A 23,867-nucleotide genomic window follows, 5' to 3' on the forward strand; every position below is an offset into this window, starting at 1 on the left:
TTCCCTATTGCTTTTCCATTGACTTAACTCAAAAGCTGTGACCAAGGACAGTCTAAAGCCCATAACTTTCTTAAAAATTAAGAGAACTGAATGAAATTTTCAGTTATTATAGATTGAAGCATTCTGAAACAAATATGAAACAATCTTACTTGGATGACTTGAAATTAAAGCATATAATTAGTTACCTAATTGTAGCTAATTACAAAATTCAATTACTAGATCTAAACATGTATCCATTGCTTGAGAAAAGGTTAACATTTTTAAATAGCCTAAGTGTCCAAATAACATTCACACAAGAATTCACAATATAACATGATTTTTAAATCTCATTGTCATTAATTTAGAGGCCAAATAGAAGGAATTTAGTGTTTAATTCCCGTAAATTAATGGCCATTTTAATCATCTTGCTAATGGGATTTTGTGGAACGCGATTGATTGAAACATTGCGTTTGCGGTGAATTTAAACCCCATATCGGCAGGAAAAATACTGCCGGTTCGTATGGGGCCTAAATCACCGTTTTGCAACATGAAATTTTGATTAAAGGCATCCTAATAAGCACGTTTATATGTAAAAATATAACGTCGTCGGCGTTGACGGCTTTAGAAGACGATTTTTATTTTACTCCTGCTATTAAATTATCCAGCGCTGTTTTTAAAAAACTTGATAAAACGGATGTCCGTTTTCAACAAAAGCTCCAGGTTCAGGAACAGCATCCAACATCCATCACACTATTGAACACTATGAACTCCAATTATACTCCAAACTACAAACTGCCTTGGTTGCACTTTGGACTTTTATTTTGCATTATAATGGTTTTTGGTATTTATCAAACATTTTTATGTTTGTTTATTACATTACCTATTGAGTACTGTGTTTACAAACTTATAATCTTCTTTCATGTGGTGTGCACAGCCTAAAGTTGTTGGACAACTTGTTCTATTTGATCTTCCGTTTGTGCACGTCGAGTTGATTGCATTAGTCGAAACAGGGCGGACCACGTGAAGGTTGTAATCTTCCACCCCAAACTTATAATGTAATAACAAGGATGCTTGTTATACCAAAGAAAGACACAAAATGCTGTAGTAACTCAGCGGGTCAGGCAGCACCCTAGAGAACATGGTTAAGTGACGTTTCGGGTTGGGACCCTTCTTCAGACATCACACATCTTCAGTCTGAAGAAGAGTCCCGACCCAAAACATGGAACCTATCCATGTTCTAGGATGTTGCCTGATTCGCTGTTAATCCAGCATTTTATGTCAACCAGCATCTGCATTTCCTTGTTACCACTGCTGAACCTCCTCAGAACCACATGGTCAGCCCACTGCACTGTGTATCCTCAGAACCACAGTCACTGTTGTAGGCTGACACTGCCTGCCAGTATCTTGGTGTTGAATTCCATCCCCTCACATCAAGTGGCTCAGGTGACATAGAGATTTCACTTGGGCAGCGTACAACCCAGCAGTATGAGTATGGACACAAAATGCTGGAGTAACTCAGTGGGACAGGTAGCATCTCTGGAGAGAATAAATGGGGATGGGGCGGGACAAAGATAGAATGTAGTAGGAGACAGTAAGACTTGTGGGAGAACTGGGAAGGGGGAGGGGATGGAGAGAGAAAACAAGGGCTATCTGAAGTTAGAGAAGTCAATGTTCATACCGCTGGGGTGTAAATTACCCAAGCAAAATATGAGGTGACTGCGGCCTATAACATCCTGAAGCCGCAGTCTGCGGAGCTTCTAGCCGCTGGCAGGGCGTGGACTTACCATCTGGAGCCTGAGATCCCTTGCCAGGGATTGCTGGAAAAGAGCTCCGACCGCTGGCCCGCGGCCCATAACACCCTGAAGCAGCGGACTCCGGTAGGAAAATGCCGATTCGGGATCTCCAAGCCTTGGAGTGTGTTTGACCGCCCCGACATCAGAGTTTTGATCATCCCGATGAGAGGGCCTGTACATCGGGCCGTCCGTAGAGGCGACTGTGGAGGGTTTATGGCCCCGACCACGGGTGAACAAAGGAGGAGAAATCTTATTGTGCATTATGTGTTCTTTTTTAAATTGTACCGCTGCTGGCAAATTCATTTCACTGCACCTTCGTGTGTATGTGACGAATAAAAATCGACTATTGACTCCACAAATGCTGCCTGTCCCTCTGAGTGATCTCCAGCACTTTGTGTCTGTCCACGGATCAGGTGACAGGACGGGCGCCAGCCGGCTCACGTGACGAGAAGCCCACGTGACCACCCTCGGCCCCGCCCCCATTCCGAGCCGTCGTCCAGCGTGAGTGCGTCACGGCCCCCACGTCAGGCGGCGCTTCGCACGCACAGAAGCTGGCATTAAAAGTTAATTGAGGACAGTGGGAGCGAAAGTAACGCGGCGGCTTTTAACATGTTGATTGCGCCCCGCCCTCCCTCCCTGCCCGTCTGGGGATGGATCTGAATGAAGACCGGGAGCGCCTCGCCTCGCCTGCTGTACCTGTTGTAATCCACCGCCTCCAGCCGCTTGTTGTTGTTTTGTGGCCGAAGTGGAAACGGGACCAAGAGCGGCTCCAACAGGTAGGAGGAGTCAGCGGCCAACCTAACCTGCTGGTCACCACGTCATCCGCTTGACAGCCAGCGGCGGCGGCCAATCAGACGCCGTCTCTTGGACGGCCTCGCCAATCACAGCTTTGGGAGGGCGGGACATTGTGAGCCGGGCAGCAAGTTCGGTTGCGCCCATTGGTTGGGGGGAGGGGCATGGTTATGGCTTGCTTGGGGCTTGTGTGAAAGGTGCTGTTAGTTTCAAAGGGCATCTGTACACTCAAAACTTCACAAAGACAGCTGAAGGAACCCTGTTAATTCACAAAATGTTTAATCTGCATGGACTCGGATAAAACTGCTAGTTACCTTCCTTGAGAGCTGTAGTATATGTCAAATTGATAGCTGCAGGGTGGCGAAGCAAATGCATTGATCTTGGAAATCGACGAAAAAAATCGATACACTAACAAGTCTGTGGGCCACTAGTAAACACATTTTAATGGAAAGCAGTATAGTTTGTGTTTCTTTCATTTCTATTCATTTTTGTTTTGAATTCTGAAAGTAGGTTCAAAATGTTTTTTCCCCATAGGTAATGAGTGGCAAAGGTGTGACATGTGGGATTGGGTCGGCAGCGCTCTGTGCTGAGTCGGAAGGTTTTAGGTTCAAGACCAATATGTGAGTTTAGGGAACCAAAATCTTGGTTAACCTTCCAGTTCTTTGCAATACAACTGTTTGTGCTGTCTTTCACATGAGACCTTAGATTTTCTTATGGAAATTTTGAAAATATTTTCAGGTATGGAATACATTTGTAAGGCAGGTCTATTGTGCTTGCAGAAATGTTGATTACAGTTTGGTTTAAACATTTAAATTCAACTGGTCAAGTTATTTTGTGATTTTTAAAAAAATTTTGTGATTGTATATTGCGTAACTTATCATGCCCTCTACACTTATTTTTGTGTGGGTTGGAGGTGAGAAATTGTGGGTGGGGTGGTGTCATGCCTAGTTGAAGGTGTTGCATTGCTAATTACCACCATTGTCCCTTTGTATCAAAGATCATAGATCTATGATCTTTGCTTTGTATCACAGAGAAGCCGTGATTGTTTTATGTGGAACCAGACAAGAGGAGGTGGCTTGGGTTTAGTTAGAGTAAAAATAAACTTGTTTCTCATGGCTGAAGAATAAAGAGATTGCAGGTGCATGCTAAAAGAACCAAGAGGCAACATGAGCAGTTAGCATTACAGTGTATTGCCTGAAAGTTTTCGATATAATAAAGCCTTTGGGAGGGAATTGGAGAAATACTCGAACCAGGAACAAGGGGAATGATAACATAATGGGCTGAATGGCTCCTGCTGTGCTGTAAGGATTTTCACTTCTGGAACTAAAATTAGGCAGACTTAAAGTTGTCCTTGTTCTAGGTTTTTTTTTGTTGCTAACACACTGCAACAAAGATCCACCCTTGTGTAGGGTTTTGAGTGTATACATTATCACTTATTGATTCCCATGTCACTAAGATTTGACAAACATTCTCTAGTAACTGTCAAATAATTAACTTCAACTAAACCAATAGTGCAGATGGTATATTTAGCTTGTAATAAAGGTGCTGAACCTTGACCCGAGCCATTTAGCATAATATACCTGATTTTAAGCGAAAGCTGTAGAAGAAAATAGTATACAAGGCATGAACTGTGAGAAAAAACATTTGGTTACATTTGTGGCCAGTCTTTCAGAATTTAGAAAAATTAAAATATATTTTAAACGGCAGAAAAAAAGTGGGAAGCAAAGAACGGAGGGAATGTCTGGGACAGAATAGCAACTTGAGAGTTTTTTTGCGCAAGACGTTTGTGTTGCAACAGTGTGCTTTACTTGCTGCACACTTGGACATCACAAAATTGCCTGTGCTTTTCCTGTACATATTGTAAGCATAATCATGGAGATGCCAGGATATGCAGTGGTGTACGAATGTGTTCACAGCATGAATCCATTGGAAATTAGAAGAGAGGAGACTTAGGCTTGAAATATGAGTGGCAGCAGCACTTCCTCCTCTGTCCAAAAACACATGGGCACCTCAAGGCTGTCTGCTCAGCCACCTGCTCTACTCATTCTATTCCCATGACTGTGTAGCTGGGTACAGTTCCAACTCCATCTTTAGATCTCCATCCCTGGCCACACTGTTGTTTTACTCCTGCCATCGGGAGGAAGGTATAGGGGACTGAAAACTAATATCCAGTCTCAGGAACAGCTTCTTCCAAACATCCATCAGGCTATTAAACACTGTGAACTCCAGTTGCCTTGGTTGCACCAGGGACTTCAGACTTCCTTTTATTTTTACATTATATTGTTTTTTTTTCATTAATTGAACATTTTTTGTTATATATTGAGGGCTGCTTTTACAAACCTGTTGTGCTGCTGCAAGTAAGAATTTCATTGTTTAGTTTCAGTAAATATGACCAAACACTCTTGACTTGTGAAAAAGCATGACATTGAATGTGAAGAGGATGTTTCCAATTGTAGGGAATCTAGAACACATCAAAGATTGCACAGGAACAGGCCCTAGAGCCCACAATGTCCACACCAAATGTGATGCCACAATAAACTAATCTCCTCTGCCTTCACATGATCCATATTCCTTAATTCCCTGCATATCCATGTGCCTATCCAAAAGCCTTCTAAATGCCACCATATCTGCTTCCAGAACTGGCCTCAACCACCTTATTTGGCAGAGAATTCCACAGATTCGCCACTCTCTGTGTGAAAAATGTTTTCCTCATCTTGGTCCTAAAAGACTTCCCCCATATCCTTAAACTGTCACCCCTCGTGCGGTACTTCCCCAACATCGGGATCAATCTTCCTCCATCTAGCCTGTCCAACCACTTAAGAATTTTGTAAGTTTCTATAAGATCCCCCCCCAATCTTCTAAATTCTAGCGAGTCCAAGCCGAGTCTATCCAGTCTTTCTTCATATGAAAGTCCTGACATCCCAGGAATCAGTCTGGTGAACCTTCTCTGTACTCCCCTATGGCAAGAATGCTTTTCCTCAGTTTAGGAGACCAAAACTGTACGCAATACTCCAGGCGTGGTCTCACCAAGACCATGTACAACTGCAGTAGAACCTCCCTGCTCCTATACTCAAATCCTTTTGCTATGAATGCTAACATACCATTCGCCTTCTTCACTGCCTGCTGCACCTGCATGCCTACTTTTAATGACTGGTGTACCATGACACCCAGGTCTCGTTGCATCTCCCCCTTTCCTAATCGGCCACCATTCAGATAATAATCTACTTTCCTGTTTTTGCCACCAAAGCAGATAACCTCACATTTATCCACATTATACTGCATCTGCCATGCATTTGCCCACTCACCCAGCCTATCCAAGTCGCCTTGCAGCCTCCTAGCATCCTCCTCACAGCTAACACTGCCCCCCAGCTTCGTGTCATCCGCAAACTTGGAGATGTTACATTCAATTCCCTCGTAATGGAATGGGTGGGTAATTTATGAGTCAGCAGGGTTTTTGAGCACTCCTTGTAAATGGTCCGATGTTTCTCCGTGCCATTTCAAATGGTCTTTCTCTACTTTTGCGCACTTGTATGTCAGAAATTTCTGAACAGTTATTCAGGGCTTTATTCTTTGGAGCGCAGAAGGTTAAGGGGGGACTTGATAGAGGTCTTTAAAATGATGAGAGGGATAGACAGAGTTGACGTGGATAAGCTTTTCCCACTGAGAGTAGGGAAGATTCAAACAAGGGGACATGACTTGAGAATTAAGGGACAGAAGTTTAGGGGTAACATGAGGGGGAACTTCTTTACTCAGAGAGTGGTGGCTGTGTGGAATGAGCTTCCAGTGAAGGTGGTGGAGGCAGGTTCATTTTTATCATTTAAAAATAAATTGAATAGTTATATGGACGGGAAAGGAATGGAGGAGGGTTATGGTCTGAGCGCCGGTATATGGGACTAGGGGGGAATACATGTTCGGGACGGACTAGAAGGGTCGAGATGGCCTGTTTCCGTGCTGTAATTGTTATTTGGTTATATAACAGTTGCATTTTTCTAGGCGCCTTTATGCACATTCTAAAATCATGTCCTCCAGCTACTTATTAATCTATTCACAATTCTTTCTTGGGAGAAGTTTCTGATTGAGAGTCTGTTGATAGCCGTGCAAAGGGCATGACCTTCCCAAGAAGGCTTACCTGGTCTTTCAATCATAGTAGAAGGATCCCAACCTAAAACATTGCCTATGCATTCCTTTCACAGATGCTGCCTGACTGCTGAGTTACTCCAGCACTTGGTTTTTACAGTCAATCATAGATGTTTGCCTGGAACCTCCTGTTGGTATCTGTTAAAGACTAATAAATGCAAGACTCTGGGGAAAGGGCAAAAGAGTGAAACTAATGCGAGAGTTCTGATTAACAGGTTGCTTAGGCAGAGCTCCTGTGTTGGATAAATATGACACTGCAGATTTGACACCTTGCATAGAGAAGGTGCAGAACAGACGGGGTGGATTACAAATAATGATCTGATTAAATTGCTTAAATGACGTCACAGCATATAAATTCCTTGACCCGTAAGCATTGTCATTTAATTATCTCAATGAATTTTTTACTTCATTGTTTGAATCGGCAACAAATGAAATTTGTGTTGGACCTGGAATGCAGTAAAACTTCTTGAGCCACTTCATAGAAATCGCTTTGGGAGAAAAAAAGCTTAGTCATGTTAGGAGAGATTATTGTTGATTAAATATGAGTGGATACATAGGAATGGAAATAAGATCTACCCAGCTGGCAGAGGGCTGGGTCTATTGATTAAAAATCTATTGATTAAAAATGATACGTGGCTGCCAGCAGGCTGATAAGGACAAAAAATTATTTTTGTTCTCGTCGCCCTCAGATGTGATGCACAGGTTGGGGGGTGGGACTTTAATAAGAATCATTTGAGTACCATTTCCTGAGTAAAAGGTGATTCAGAGATTTAAACATGTTCAAGAATGATAAACGCGAACTCGGAGAGATAAAAATAAATGGGTGATAAGGCAGTAGGCCACGAATGGTGATTTCATTTTGAGGTAAGGTATTCTAATATATTTTAAAGGTGAATGAGGGTGTTTTTCACACAAAGGGTGGTGGGTATTTGGAATGAACTGTCAGAGGAGCTAATTGAGGTATGTTTTTTAATATTTAAAATAATCTGCACAGAGACACGGATAGGAAAGATTTAGAGAGTTATGGGCTAAACGCTGACAAGTAGGACTAGCATTGATGGAGCATCTTGGTTGGCATGGGCAAGTTTGGCCGAAAGGCCTGTTTCTGTGAGGTATCAATCTTAATGAGCAAGAGTATTTGACAAGAAAGAACACTAATCAATTTCAACTAATATTGGCATCAGAAGTGAAGTTGGATGGCCAGCAGTCTAGTGGGCATAAGGCTAAAGCAGTAGGAAGCTGCCCCCCTGGATAAGATAGTTTTGGCGAGAGCATGAAAGATGATGAGAAAAAAATTATGGGAGTGAGGGGTTCATCTGGTTCTAAGCATTGCAGAGGATCTTTGGATGCAGCCTGACTTGGTGGCTGAAGGAAGCACCAGAGACATCCTAGCAGTGTAGCACGGTAGCATGGAAGATCGTGTTACTGCCTCACAGACACTAGACAATAGGTGCAGGAGTAGGCTATTCGGTCCTTCGAGCCAGCACCGCCATTCATGGCTGATCATCCCCAATCTGTACGCGGTTCCTGCCTTCTCCCCACATCCCCTGACTCCATTATCTTTAAGAGCCCTATCTAGTTCGCTCTTGAAAGTATCCAGAGAACCGGCCTCCACCACCCTCTGAGGCAGAGAATTCCACAGACTCACAACTCTGTGTGGAAAAAGTGTTTCCTCGTCTCCGTTCTAAATAAGGGCTTACCCCTTATTCTTAAACTGTGGCCCCTGGTTCTGGACTCCCCCAACATCGGGAACATGTTTCCTGCCTCTTGCCAGTCCAAACCCTTAATAATCTTATGTTTCAATAAAGGCATCCTCTCATCCTTCTAAACTCCAGAGTGTACAAGCCCAGCCACTCCATTCTCTCAGCATATGACAATCCTGCCATCCCGGGAATTAACCTTGTAAACCCACGCTGCACTCCCTCATTAGCAAGAATAGCGGCTCCAGGGTTTGAGGCTGGACACTGAATTTGGATGCACACACAAACCTATTTATCTTTGGGTTCTTGCTTGAGGATCAGCACCCTGTATTCACTCTCCGTACGTTGCACAGATATTGAATTCTACAACTTGCATTCTTTGTTTTAGAACCAGCTGATCCACCTGTAACACCTGCTCAGATTTTCTCTCTATGTTAACAATATCTGACCTGCCAGGCATGTCTAACAGCTCTGCATTTTCCCAATTTTTTTTAAGTTTGTGTTCTGGCAGCACCCTCTAACTCCTCTCATTTAGTGTCACAGAGCGTGGAGCTCAACTTTATTTAGAGTCATAGAGCTTCAGCTCAACTTGCTCAAACCGACCAACATGTTCCAACTACACTAGTCCCACTTGCATGCCTTTGGCCCATATCCTTCTGAACTTATCTTTGTGATATTTCAGGAATCACTAGTGCCGGGAGTGGTTGCAGAAAATTGCCAATATTACCCCGCTGCGCAAAAGGAGCAAGGCAGAATAGTGGGAACTATAGGCCGGTTAGTCTGACTTCAGTGGTTGATAAGATTTTAGAGTCTATTATAAAGGATGAGGTTATGGGGTACTTAGAATTTCACGATAAAATAGGCTGAAGTTCGCATGGCTTTGTGAAGGGGAGGTCTTGCTTGACAAATTTGCTGAAATTCTTTAACATAGAAACATAGAAAATAGCTGCAGGAGTAGGCCATTTGGCCCTTCGAGCCTGCACCGCCATTCAATATGATCATGGCTGATCATCCAACTCCGTATCCTGTACCTACTTTCTCTCCATACCCCCTGATCCCTTTAGCCACAAGAGCCACATCTAACTCCTTCTTAAATATAGCCAATGAACTGGCCTCAACTACATTATGTAGCAGAGAATTCCAGAGATTCACCACTCTCTGTGTAAAAAATGTTTTTCTCATCTCAGTCCTAAAAGATTTCCCCTTTATTCTTAAACTGTGACCCCTTGTTCTGGACTTCCCCAACATCGGGAACAATCTTCCTGCATCTAGCCTGTCCAACCACTTAAGAATTTTGTAAGTTTCTCTAAGATCCCCCCTCAATCTTCTAAATTCTAGCGAGTACAAGCTGAGTCTACCCAGTCTTTCTTCATATGAAGGTCCTGACATCCCAGGAATCAGTCTGGTGAACCTTCTCTGTACTCCCTCTATGGCAAGAATGTCCTTCCTCAGATTAGGTTTAAAGAAGTAAATGGCAGGACAGACAAAGGAGAGTCAGTAAATGTTGTTTACTTATATTTTCAGAAAGCCTTTGATAAGGTGCCACACATTAGGCTGCTTAGGAAGATAAGAGCCCACGGTATCAGAGAGCAGATACTACCATGGATAGAGGGTTGGCTGGATGGCAGAAGACAAAGAGTGGCAATAAAGGGGGCTTTTTCTAGTTGGCTGCCTGTGACTAGTGAAGTTCTGCAAGAGTCGGTGCTGGGGCTGCTGCTTCTGAAGTTGTATATTAATGATTTGGACGAGGGGATTGAAGGATTTGTGGCAAAGTTTGTGGACGATACGAATATAGGTGGAGGGGCAGATGGTGTAGAGAAAGCAGGGACTCTGCAGGAGAGTGGGCAGAGTAATGGAAATGAAATATAGTGTAGCAAAGTGTGGAGTCATGCATTTTGATAGTAGGAATGAAGGCGTGGACTATTTTCTAAATGTGGTGAAAATCCAGAAATCGGAGATGCAAAGGGACTTGGGAGTGCTGGTGCAGGATTCCCAAAACATTAATCTCTAAATCGAATTGGTAGTAAAGAAAGCAAACAATGCTAGCATTTATTTTAAGAGGGCTTGTATAAAAAAAACAGGAATGCTGAGGTTTTATAAGGCGCTGGTAAGGCCACATTTGGAATATTGTGAGCAGTTTTGGGCATCGTGTCTGAGGAAGGATGTGCTGACTCTGGATAGGGTCCAGAGGAGGTTTACAAGAATGATCCCAGGAATGAATAGCTTAACCTATGAGGAGCGTTTGCCGGCACTGGTTCTGTATCGCTGGAGTTCGAGGGGGAATCTCATTGAAACATACAGAATAGTGAAAGGCTTGGATAGAGTGGATGTGGAGAGGATGTTTCCACTAGTGGGAGTGTTTAGGACTAGAGGTCACAGTCTCAGAATTAAAGGACGTCTTTTAGGAAGGAGATGAGGAGAAATGTAGTTGGTCAGAGGGCGGTGAATCTGGAATTCTTTGCCCCAGAAGGCTGTGGAGGCCAAGTCAGTGGATATTTTTAAGGCAGAGATGGAGAGATTCTTGATGAGTACAGGTGTTGGGTGTTATGAGGAGTAGGCAGGTGAATGGGGTTAGGAGGGAGAGATAGATCAGCCATGTTTGAATGGCAGAGTAGACTTGATAAGGCCAAATGGCCTAATTCTACTCCTATTCCTTATGACTTAGCTAAGTATCTGTCCAAATGTATTTTAAATATTGTGATAAAATCTATGTCCATTGGTTCTTGATTCCACTACTTTGGGTCAAATATTTTGTGCATTTATCCTATTCTCCTCATGATCCTATACACCTCTATAAGATCACCCCTCATCCTTCTGTGCTCCAAGGAATAAAATACCAGCCTGCTCAACCTCTCCCTATAGCTCAGGACTTCGAGTCCTGGCAACATCCTTGTAAATAGACACAAAGTTGGAGTATCTCAGTGGGACAGGCAGCAGCTCTGGAGAGAAGTAATGGGTGGCATTTCAGGTCGAGACGTTTCTCCGACGAGAGTTCTACAACAGCCTCGTAAATCTCTGCACCCTTTCAAGCTTCACAATATCTTTCCTATAAATGAGTGGCCATAATTAAACGTAATACTTCAATGTGACCTCACAAATGTCTTGCACATATGTTCATGACATCTGCCTCCTTTTCTGGTCTCTGTGAATTTGGTTATCGCTTATCCCCATGTCAAATCAGCGTTCACAGTGCAGATGTGATTAACCAAACTATATTTGAACTAATGCGTCAATAAGCTCAGATTTAAAGGGCATGTGATGATCATGAAAATAGTATAGTCAAGCTTGAAAGTAACAAAACCATAAATGAGAGTTCCAGTGGAATAATCTGTGAACATATTGATACAGTAGCTTCTAATTCCATATATGTGACACATGTTTCATCTCCATATTCTTTAGAAGTTTAGAGATCCAGCGTGGAAACAGACCCTTCGGCCCACCAAGGCCACACCAACCAGAGACCCCTGCACAGTAACATTGCTCTACACACACACACACACACACACACACGCACACACACACAAGGGACAATTTTACATTTCTAACAAGCCAATTAACCTGCAAACCTGTACGCCTTTGGAGTGTGGGAGGAAAACGTAGATCTTGGAGAAAACCCACGCAGGTCACTGGGAGAACGTACAAACTCCATACAGACAACACCTGTAGTCTGGATCGAACCCAGGTCTCTGGCGCTGCAAGGTTACTATATACATATACCCTCAGTCTCTCTGTCCTACAACATTCTCCAGGGCACTGCCATTTACTGTTTGCTCAGGCTTTACATCCCAAAATACAACACCTTGCACTTGTTTGAGTTAAATGCCATCTACCATTCCTTAGCCTACTTTCCCAATTGATCAAGATTCTGTTGCATCCATCTTTGTGGCCAATATACCACCAATTTGGTGTCATCTTATGCCAAATATATTCTCATACGAATCGTTAATATCGAAGAAGATGAACAAAGCCCCTAGCATTGATCCCTGCACATACTATTGGTCATAGGCCTCCAATCTAAAAAAAACAGCACTCCTCCACTCTGACTCCTATCACAAAACCAATTTTGTACCATTTGGCTAGCTCGTCATGGAACACATGCGACCTAATCTCATGGACCATATAGTTCTTCATTGTTGAGCAGACTACATTCTGGGCAGCAAATTCAGTACCTTGTTGGAAGAGGTACATTAAATTGGTTGGGGGGGGGGGGGGGGGGGGGGGAATGGACAAAGAAATGATGTAACTCCTGGTTACTCGTAATTTGCCATTAGAAAGGAAGTGGATGTTGATCGAGAAAGAAGAATGAACCGAGGCATTGTGGGCAGAACAGACCTTTTAGAATTCTGAGAGTATTGAAGAGGAAGTTACGAAGGATGATCTGTTGTAAATGGATTCTGGTTGGATAGAAATTGATGATGGGTGTCCTATCCTTCCTCTGGATGGGATGAGAAGGAATGAGAGTTGAAGTGTGGGAGGAAGAAGAACAAATGTTTGGAAATGTTGCAAATTACGTTAAATAGATAACCATTGTTGAGGATTCTGGAGAACATCTTTGAGCCACTAATGTGGAAATAGTCATAATCATAACAAATCTGCAGGCGCCGTGCAATGAACAAGAATGAAACGGTTCCTAAAGCGGAGTGTGAGGAGGTATAGTCAACGTAGCTGTGGGAATGTATAGTCTTGTACTGGATATCAGTTGTTAATCCTCAAGATTAAGCTAGAGGAGTCACCGAATGGAAGAAGTTTAAAAGTGGACCATGTGAGAGTGGGGTAGAAATTAGCATGAAAGTTGATGAAACCATTTGAGTTCTGTAATAGGGTAGGAAGCAGCATCAATATAGCGATCCCTGCACTGATACAAGATATGAAGGAGGAGCTTGAGTGGAATTGAAATGTAAGCTGTTTCGCATATCCATTAAAGAGAAGGGTGTATCAAGGACTTGAGTTCATGTAGCTGCACCTTTTGAATTGCACTTCTCTCTCCTCCATTACCCCACGTCCCCTCTCCAATCCCTGATGCAGGTTGAAACCCAATGTCTCGCATGGCGAAAGGCCTCATGCCACTCCACAGTCTGGGTACAGTGATGATTCTTAGCCCGCCTGAGTTTTTGGTAGTGCAGGCTGTCAAATGGTGCAATAGCTTAAAGATTCTGATTTCAAAAAGTGCTCAGCTATGCAGCGAGGGACCTGAATATGCGATCCAAACTGAAGGTGGGTCTCGACCTGAAACGTCCGTCGTTACTTCTCTCCAGAGATGCTGCCTGTCCCTCTGAGTTACCCCAGCATTTTGTATCTATCCTCAGTGAAAACCAGCATCTGCAGTTTCCTCCTACACGCTTTGAGGGTCTGATTGCTGCACACCTCAGCTGAGCCACTTGACATTTTATCTGAAAAGTGGTAAATGGTAGTAGTTACTTGCTAATAATATCTGGCATAAACCCTAGCTGAACTGCAAGCTGCTTCTTGTGAGATCCAGCCAAGGCAATGCTCCTTATGGTGTTACTTCAAAACAATTCAAAATGAGTTTAAAAACGTTTTAAAAGCCACCATTGGCATAGTTCTAAAAGAGGAAATTGGATGAACAGCACAAATAATTGGTCAGGATTTTTGTTTTGTTTTGCTGTCCTCTTGTTACATGTTAGATGTTATCCTTAAAACATAAAGTCACAGTAACTAGCAGTCACAAAATCCACCTGTAACCTAAGTTCCTTTGTAATGTAGCAATGTATTATAAATCCATAGTGACCAAGGCTCGGAGTAATGCCTTCTATGTCATTACTTTTACACAATTTGTACTCTGGTCTGACAAATCATAGAAAGACTCAGAAATTGGCAATGCAATAGACCAGACTAATGGGCTTGTCCCACTTAGACTATTTTTAGGCGACTGCTGGCAACTGTCATGGTCGTGGCAAGTTGCTGAAAAAACGGTGACTGGACCCCCCCCCCCCCCCCCCCCCCCCCCCCCCGACATAAAATTTAAACTAAAATTATACTTTAACAACAACAAAAAAACACGAAGTCGGCACTGGCGACAACCTACCTCAGGAGAAGTCAAGCTACGCTCATTGGCATCACGCCGACTGTCGCCGAAAAGTTTTGAACATTTTCAAAATCCAGCGGCGATCAGTAAAATGCTACGATTCTTAGGGCAACTGATGGGACTACTCACGGCCATACAGGCGGCACCCTGGTGACAGCCTAGTCGCCTAAAAAATTGCGTAAGTGGGATGGGCATAAATCTCAGATTTGATCTGCCATATATATCTCCCTGGGTGTGAAGTATATCAGGTCCTCTTTATCTGATGCCTTGCATGGGAGGCCAGTCACCTTGTTGAGTGTTGATAAATATTGCATATTCCTCTGGAGACCTATCCAGTGGTGTATCCTGCTTGCCGAGAGATAGATCACATTTCCTGCCATAGAGTCATGGAACTGTACAGCACAGACCCAGGCCCTTCTGCTCACTTTGGCCATGCTAGCCAAGTTGGCATACTGGGCTTGACCCATTTGCCTGCATTTGAGCTATAAACCTATCCTATCCAGCCTTTGGCTGGAAAGTAGTGAAAAATAAGTCTGTTTTGCACTGTTGAAACGCATAGAAGTTGTTATATCCATTAAGGGATTGATTACATATAACATCGCCAAACTCAGACCCTCTCTCACACTGCCCGCTGCTGAAAGACTCATCCATGCCTTCATCTCCTCCCGACTGGACTATTGCAACTCACTCCTCCTTGGCATCAGCTCCACCTACATCAACCGACTCCAACTGGTCCAGAACGCAGCCGCCCGACTCATCACCCATACCATATCCTGGCATCACATCGCTCCAGTCCTCAAACAACTTCCCTGGCTTCCCATCTCCCACCGGATCACCTACAAAATCCTGATCCTCACCTACAAAGCCCTCCACCATCTGCCACCCCCCCCTCCCCCCCCCCCCCCCATATCTCACTGACCTCCTCTCCCCCTACCAACCCTCACGGCCCCTCAGATCCACATCAGCTGGTCTCCTCTCCATCCACAAGTCCAACCTCCGCAGTTTTGGGGACAGAGCCTTCTCCGGGGCAGCTCCCAGGCTCTGGAACTCCCTCCCCCATGTGATCCGCAATTCCGTGTCCCTCACCATCTTTCAGTCCCGTCTCAAGACCCATCTCTTCACCTCTGCCTATCCTTAGCCCCACGTGTCGTCCCTTTTCATCTGTGCATTGTATTGAATTCTGTATTTACTTTGTATACTAGTCATGTCTCTACTATTTATTTCATTCCCCTTACATGTTTTTCCTCTACCTGCTAAATTTTTGTAAGGTGTCCTTGAGACTCTTGAAAGGCGCCCATAAATAAAATTTATTATTATTATTATATGTTATGTCATTACAAACTTAGAGTTATTGTCGGCAGCCTTGGAGGTATCTGTGATTATGGTTTTTATTATCCACAAGGTCTGCCCTTTCCTCTCGCGAATAGCAAGGTCTTAGTGTTATGTATTCTCTATATTATCACCCCTGAGAAGCACGATGCTGTTAAAATGTATTTTGTAGTCCTTGGTGAACAATTTGCATCTGCCAAATGGAGTATTATTTGACGATGTGAGCTCGTATTTTATCAAGCCTGTTAGGTGCAAATTACTTGTTTCAACAGTAATTGGGAATGGCATCAGGATATGTGGCCTTCGATTCTGTAATGGAAAATGTTGTAAATTGTGAATAGTGGCGTTAAATGCCACTAAACCTGAAATCACTGGTATTATGGTCTTCTGCATTTCTTTCTTCGGTATCCCAATGTTTATGGATTTTAATGGAAGTTAAATAAGTGTACATAATTAAGTGCCAAATAGTTTTTGCATTACTGAATTTCAATGTAATAATTATTATCAGACTTTTGTCTTTTACAATTATTGGTACTCTTAGCATTGAACTATTTTGTTTGCATGTATATTCACAAATGGCAGTTTAATTAGGCAATTTGTTCTTTTATCTAATTTATCTGCAATATAGCAAAAAAAAAAGATAACATGGTGGGTGATTTAACAGTATTTGAGATCTACACTGAATGTAATGTGGCATTTGCCCCAGAACCTCCATGCCGACCAAGTGAGGCTCATTTGCTATGTTTTGCCCATATCCATCTAAATTTTCCCTAGAAATGTTCCTGTTCAAATGTCTTTTAAATGTCGTTATTGTACCTGCTCAACCACTTTCTCTCGATGAGGAATGTGACCAAAACTGAATGTAATATTCCAGGTGTGACCTCGCCAACATCTCCCATAACTGTATCATAACATCAATACTCGATTCCCTGACTGATGAAGGCCAGCGGGCGACAAGTGTTTTTTCACCACCTTATCTACCTCTGATGCCACTTTCAGGAAACTGCGCTTGTGCTCCAAGTTCCTATGCAGTATAACTCTCCCCAGGGCCCTCCCCTTCACTGAGTTGTGACATATTGAACAATGGCACCCTTGTTCTCTGAGATAACGTACAATTTGGTTGTTCAGGGAACTGAAATCTAATCATGTACCTGGGTTTAGTTATAGAACCATCTATACACGCTCGCTCATAAAATGACTGGCTGTATCAATACCGCTATTAGGGCATAGGCAGTGGAAGCAGCGATGGGATATTCAGCTGCTGATGTCTGTGGTACTGTTTAAAAAGATAATGGATGATCTGTTACCTGGTATGCCACTTTCTTGCATTAACCTCGTCCCTCGATTCCTTCAATATCCAACCGTTCTTTGAGCAGTCGGCCATATATATGCCACTGATCCTCTTGGCTAATTTCAAAATTTCACTCTCTTGAAATGATTATTTTTAACTTCATTCCTAAATGACCAACTGTCCTTTTGGTACAATGGTGCCAGGTCCTAGATACCATGGCCAGATGGAACCATCATTCCTGCAGCTACCGTGCTTAGCCCTTTTGTAATGAGGTCACCTCATTATTATAAATTTAAGAATACAGACCCAATCTGCTTCACCTCTTGTCCTGTAGGATGAGCAATGTTTGTCTTAGAAATTAATCTAATTAACCTTCATTACTCTCCCTCAATCAGTAATATTACTTGCACTGGTCGAGAGACTCGAGCTGTACACACTATTGCAGGTGTGTCTTCACTCACTTGTAGTCTACTTGCAGTTCAATATGACCTTGCTGGACTTATTAAACATATGTTGAATCTATTAAATATCCTTGAGATCCTTTATTTTAATTTTATTACTTTATTGTCTAATGATTTTAAAATAAACGATGTTTGGACATGAATAAATTCTCTGGAGTGTGGGCAGATTGGAGGACTACTTATGGGAAGAGATTGGAGAGGCTGGGGTTGTTTTCGACTGGAGAAGAGGAAGTTGAGAGGGTTACCTGACAGAAATACATTCATTATGAGAAGCATTGATTAGGTTGAGAGTCAGAATCCTTTTCACATGATAGTGATATCAAAAACAAAAATTTATGTTGAGAGAAATTTATTTTAAGAGGGAATCTGAGGGGTAAGTTTATTTATTTTTTTAACACTGTGTAAATTATATCTGGACTGTTGCCAGGGGAGGTGATGGAATCAGAAACTATTACCGTTCAAGAGACATTCAGACAACTACTTCAATAGGCAAGACATAGAAAGATACAGAAAAAGTCAGCATAAATGTGGCAGAACAAAGGGCCAATTTCTGACTCCTCATTTAAATCAATTTCTTTCTTGAAGATTTTTTTGTCAAATAATCCAATAAAATCCATGAATTTGAGTTTTTGTCCCCATTATCATACTGAGTTCACACCAAGAGCAACTTGAGACTAGGATGAAAACAAGTGTTCTGCATTTGTTACTAACTTTGGTACAAGCTTTCTCTTGCCAATGGAATGGAAGGACAACAAAAACGCAAAGGGTTCTTGTATGAAACATAAAATCAGACATAGACCACTAGAGACAAATGATGGGATGTTATGTTTAGTCTTGCATCACCAGCAAGGCCAGCATTTATTATCCATTTCTAATTTTCTTTGAAATTTGTGGGTGTTTATTGTTGTCCATATGGAGACCTGTGGGTCAGACACTAAAGATTGCAAACATTCCTTCCCTAAAGGACATTCGTAGGTCAAATGTGATTTTATAACAATCAGAATTGTCAGGACTCGGACTTTTCATTCTAGAATTCTATAAGCATCTTAAATTCGAAAATGTCTCCACAATTTTGGGCTAGCTAGACTGCTGAATTACTAGCCCTGATGTAATCCCTATTCTACTATATATTTGGAGAGCATTAATATTGTCCAGAATTTGGACTTGGGCCTGCATTTGGATTCTTGAGAGTAGTATGGGTGTAACATTAGATGCAGCTTCTTTTCTTCCCCCAATAAGACAAGTAGGTTCAAGATTGACTAGGTATAATTTTCTGGATCTTGGTCACATAATCTGTGATTTGCCATCCGCTCTCTAAATGTCTCCCTGTTGAACCCTTTTTGCCCATCCTGTTTCATCATTTTTTTTGGCACGTCTCCTGGAAGTGTTTTGCTTTTAATGTTTTGTAGATGCAGTTTATTTTTGTTATGCGGTGGGTAATGAGGTAAGTTCTGACACTACATGTGGCTCATCGCAAACTCTGGCAGAAAAGATTAACCATATATAAATACAGTGTGATGACAGCCTTTAAAGCATATTTCATGTGCGTTAATATAAATTGCTGAAAACATATGGGCTATTAGTCTCTGTACAGGTGGCCCATTACATTACTTTCATTAATATAATCCTGAATAGTGCAAAGTTCTGATACTCCTGGTTGATTTTCTATCTTGTGCACAGGGGTTCATTTGGCTACAGAACAGAAGGGGTTTGGAACACCTCTGCTGAAGAAACCAAATCCTACCTGCCTTCTGCAGAACTCTTCCTGCTGTGGTCGTTGCCTTAAGCCATGACTTATTTGCAGGAATTTGAAGCAAACATTTTGGCTTGGGTTTAGCTGAAGCCTTGAGGCTGTCAGACTGTTGCAGCCCTATTAGTGCTATTTGTACTTTGAACCTGGTATTCAGTAAGGCCTGACATTCTCTAATTGGCTTCCCAGGCAGGAGTGTGTGATGGTGATGAAGTGCGATGTGGAAATTCTTAGCAGATGGAGCTGTACCATTTTGTGAATTGTGAATGCAGATGTGTCGTTTAGCTCAAATGTGACTTTTGCTACCTGTATCAGAATGTAATTTACAAGTTTAAATTGATGGGTAAGCTGTTGCAATTCTCAGAGGCTTCAAAACAATCTCTCCTTGTAACATAAGCTATTTTGTGTAAGAAAGAACTGCAGATGCTGGTTAAATCAAAGGTTGACATAAAATGCTGGAGTAACTCGGCAGGTGAGGCATCATCTCTGGAGAGAAGGAATGGGCGTTGTTTCGGATCGAGACCCTTCCTCAGACTGAAGAAGGGTCTTGACCCCGAAACATCACCCATTCCTTCTCTCCAGAGATGCTGACACCCGGTGTGTTACTCCAGCATTTTGTGTCTACCATAAGTTATTTTGTGACCTTGTATGTAGGAAAAATAAGCTTATAGATGTATATTTTGGATTTACGGAGAGTCTACCTCAATCATCATGGACAGGACATTAGTAGTTTGTGATCTTCCTCTTCATCATCCACTACCCCCACCCCCCCTCCCCTATCCCTCTCACTACATTTCACTCTCTGATACTAGATATGTCTCAATGCTTTGCGCTGTCCCCCATCACCCTCGATCAAAGTGAAAGATGTTAAGACATCTTTTAAAGGATAATATTATTTGAGAAGCCCCGTCCCCTTTGAAAACCTGATGCTGCACCTTTGTGGTGTGCAAACCCACCCCTGCCACCCACCACCCCCACCCCCCCCCCCCCCCCCCCCCCCCCCCCCCCCAATTTGTGAATCGGTCAAGACTTCCCTGGTGTCATCCTCTGGAAAGATCCTGCTGTGGTGAGGCAAACCCACAGTAATTGTCATTAAAAAATTATGTTTGCATTGTGAAAAATGACTTGGAAGAATTGAGCATTTCACACCCCGCTACAGAGACTGGCTCACATTATGTGAGATAATAATTTACTGTAGTACCAAGGAGTTTTTTTTGGCCATACATGCCATCTTTTACATGAGATAATGTGCTCTGTCTGATTTGCATAACGATCTTGCTGCCTATCTGCTGGTCAATCTTTATCTATTGCCCAGTGCTATTCTGGACATCCAAAATAATTCAAATAAGAGAAGGACAAGATAATGCAACCTCTGGTGTCTGTTCTACCTTTCTGTACGATCATGGTTGATCTGAACTTTCCTGTCCAGTACTTATAACTCTGCATTTCTGAAATGGACAAGAACCCTTGCAATATTGCTGCGTTCTCTCATGCCTGTATCGTCCATATTATCCTTCCACAGTTTTTTTAGTTCTAATGTTCCAACTTCTTAATATACGTAAGTTTTGAGTTTCATTATTTGACCATTTGTATTGGCTGTTTGCTTTTGTTTTGTCCAGAGGATAGGAAAATGAATCAAAGTCATTTTACTGAAGAATTTAAAGTGGCGAATGACTGCGTTTCAGGGCAGATCATTGAGATGATACTGTTAATGAACGAATATCACATAGATTAGAACACTCAAAACATTGATTCAAAATCAACATAAATAAATGGGATCAAGGCGTTTTGTTGATTTTTACTATAATAAAGTGAATGAGATAGCGGTTTATTGGTTGATCTCTGAGTGCAAAGTGACCTACCTTAACACATAGCCTGGTTTGACAATGAATCTTCTCTCTGTTGTAGTGGTAACAGTACATTAAGCATGAAATTAAAATTTCCAGATATCATCTCCACAAATTGAAAAACCTATAATTGGACTATATTTTAATTTGAAGTCAAAATGAAATGACTTGGAATAGTATTGTCGAGAGCTCTATAATACCCCTGATTTAATTGGCATGTATCTTGCTTTAAAAGGAGTATTGTACTTATCATGCAGACCAGAAATATTTCAATTGCATTTATTACATTTATGTATAATACAAACATCAAATTATTGCAGTTGTTCACTGACATGTATGAATGTATTCTCTTGAGGCACAACCCCCTCCCTGACAAATTTCAGTATGTGCATTTGAGCACTTAAACCTTGACTACATTGTTCAAGCGACAAGATTTATTTTCCTGTGTAGCTGCAACAAAATACACTGTTCAGATGGCACCAGCTGAGGTAGAACAACGATTCCACAGAGGAATAGCAATACAATCAACAACAACTTTAATTAATCTGTAGGTCTTAAAATCAACATAAGGTCATAACATTTGGAAAGAATGAGGCACAGGAGCTTTCTATTGTTGCCGAACTTGTGGCCTTTCCAGATGTGTCATATGATTATAATTTTGTTGCCTCATGGGACAGAAGTAGCCTATTAAATAACTGCAGTGGGTTACATTTTTGATTCATGAAGTAGTAATAATGAAATAACCAACTTGCCTGGTGGGTTGTTATTTTATAATGCAACCCAGTTTTCCTGATACCGATGCTCACCATGGTATCATTATCACTTTAGACAAAAGCTGCTGGAAAGAGTGGGAAGGAAGTCGCAAAGCACTAATTTTTCTCAGCACCATTTTGGACATTGTTTGATGTCCATTCACAAATGAGGCCCTGGGTAATTTAATTTCTTGACCTTGTTTGAATGGCAGTGCCTAAATTTTTCTTTTAAAATATTTATTTATTTATTTTTAAGCTGTTTGGGGCAGTCAGGATGTGGCAAAAATTATAAATGTTTTGGTCGTTCTTCCAGAATTTCCAGTAAGTTAGTTATAAGAGACCAGCACTTGATGTTTTGAGTTATTAAAGAAACACTCAAGAACCAAACAGCTTGCAATGGTTATTTCAAAAAAACAATCCATCATTATGGTCATTAGATCATAAGACATCAGAATTAGGCTATTCGGCCTATTCGAGTGCTCCGCCATTCGATCGTGGCTGATTTTTATTTCCCCTCATCTCCATTCTCCTGCCTTCTCCGCATAATCTTTGACTCCTTTACTAATTAAGAACTTTTTTCGGATTTCCGCTTTAAAAAATACCCAATGATTTGGCCTCCACTGTGGTAATGAATTCCACAGATTCACCTATCTCTGGCTAAAGAAATTACTCCCATCTTTTTAAAGGTGCCTTCTTTTATTCTGAGGTTGTGCCTCTGGTTTTAAACTTTCCCACTACTGGAAACATCCTCTTCACATTTTCTATGCCTTTTGTTATTCGGTAGGTTTCAATTAGATCTCCCTCCTCCCACTAAACTCCAGAGGACAGGCACAGAGCCATCAAATGCTACTCATACAGTAACTCAATCATCCCAGGGATAATTTTCATAAATCACCTCCAGACCCTCTCCAATGCCAGCACATCCTTTCTCATGTATAGGGTCCAAAACCACTCTCTATATTCCAGATGTGATTGGACCAGTGCCTTATAAAGATTCAGCTTTACATCTGTACTTTTATATCCCAGTCCTCTCAAAATAAATGGTAACATAATTTTCCTTTCTTACCACCAACTCAACCTGCAAATTAAAAAGGATTTTGACCTAAAATGTCACCAATTCCTTCTCCCCAGAGTTACTCCAGCATTTTGTGTCTACCTTCGATTTAAACCAGCAGTTCTATCCTACACTCCTGCAAATTAATATTTTGGGAATCCTGCAATAGCACTCCCAGGAACCTTTTCACCTCCAATTACTGAATTCTCTCCCCAGTTAGAAAATAATCTATGCCTTTATTCCTTCTACCTAAGTGCATGACTGTACACTTCTCTACACTGTATTCCATTTGCCTCTGCTTTGGCCACTCTCTCAACCTGTCCAAGTCATTCTTCAGACTTCCCTGCTTCTACAACGTAACCTGCCCCTCCGTCTATCTTCGTATCATTTTCAAACTTGGCCATAAAGCCATCAATTCCATCATCCAGATCATTAACATGACAATGTGAAATGCAACGGACCCAACACTAACCCCTGTGGGACACTAATAGCCACTTGCAGTCAACTAGAAAAGACCCCCTATATTCTCACTCCTTGCCTTCTGCCAATATTCTATCCATGTTAGCACCTTGTCTCCAACACCGTGGGCTCCTATCTTCGATGCAACTTACTATATGTTTCTCATTTGCTTTGTACATCCTACCATTTAAAGTTTTTCGTTCTTTCCAATCTTATTTCTGACATCTACTGTTATAAAATTGTTGCGCAGTTTTTTTCTGTTTTTTTTTTAAATATTTATTTTTATTAGAAGTACAGTAAATTACAGTAATACACATCACATATCTTATTACATTTGTTGTAAAACTTCGTTTTTCGAGCTTTAAAAAAAGGTAGAAATAACAGAAGTAAGGAAAGTGAGCAAGAATCGTGAAGGTGCAGGAAAGTGTTGGGAGAAGAAAGCCCCATTAGGGAAGAAGTTAGAGAAGGAAGTAAAGA

At 41.9% G+C, this 23,867-nt stretch overlaps 2 protein-coding genes across 4 annotated transcripts in view; one reads left to right on the forward strand and one right to left on the reverse strand.

Moving 5' to 3' along the window:
* cep44 (centrosomal protein 44) overlaps positions 1-2,560 on the reverse strand; it is a 64,257-nt gene extending 61,697 nt beyond the window's left edge. Inside the window, exon 1 of one of the 2 annotated variants that reach the window (XM_055632306.1) lies at positions 860-1,048. In XM_055632306.1, coding sequence (XP_055488281.1) covers positions 860-900 — 41 coding nt within the window. In that variant the 5' untranslated portion in view covers positions 901-1,048. Of the gene's footprint in view, positions 1-859; positions 1,049-2,468 lie in introns of those variants that run through there. The other variant, XM_055632308.1, reaches the window with a different exon arrangement.
* The window catches only part of fbxo8 (F-box protein 8), a 59,893-nt gene continuing 38,196 nt past the window's right edge, over positions 2,171-23,867 (forward strand). The window contains exons 1-2 of one of the 2 annotated variants that reach the window (XM_055632312.1): positions 2,416-2,548; positions 3,099-3,184. Coding sequence is in view for 1 of the 2 variants with exons in the window: in XM_055632311.1 (XP_055488286.1) it covers positions 2,423-2,548 (126 nt within the window). In the remaining variant the exon portion in view is untranslated. Of the gene's footprint in view, positions 2,549-3,098; positions 3,185-23,867 lie in introns of both variants that reach the window. The other variant, XM_055632311.1, reaches the window with a different exon arrangement.

The sequence above is a fragment of the Leucoraja erinacea genome, chromosome 3 (genome assembly GCF_028641065.1).
Source record: "Leucoraja erinacea ecotype New England chromosome 3, Leri_hhj_1, whole genome shotgun sequence".
Lineage (NCBI taxonomy): Eukaryota > Metazoa > Chordata > Chondrichthyes > Rajiformes > Rajidae > Leucoraja > Leucoraja erinaceus.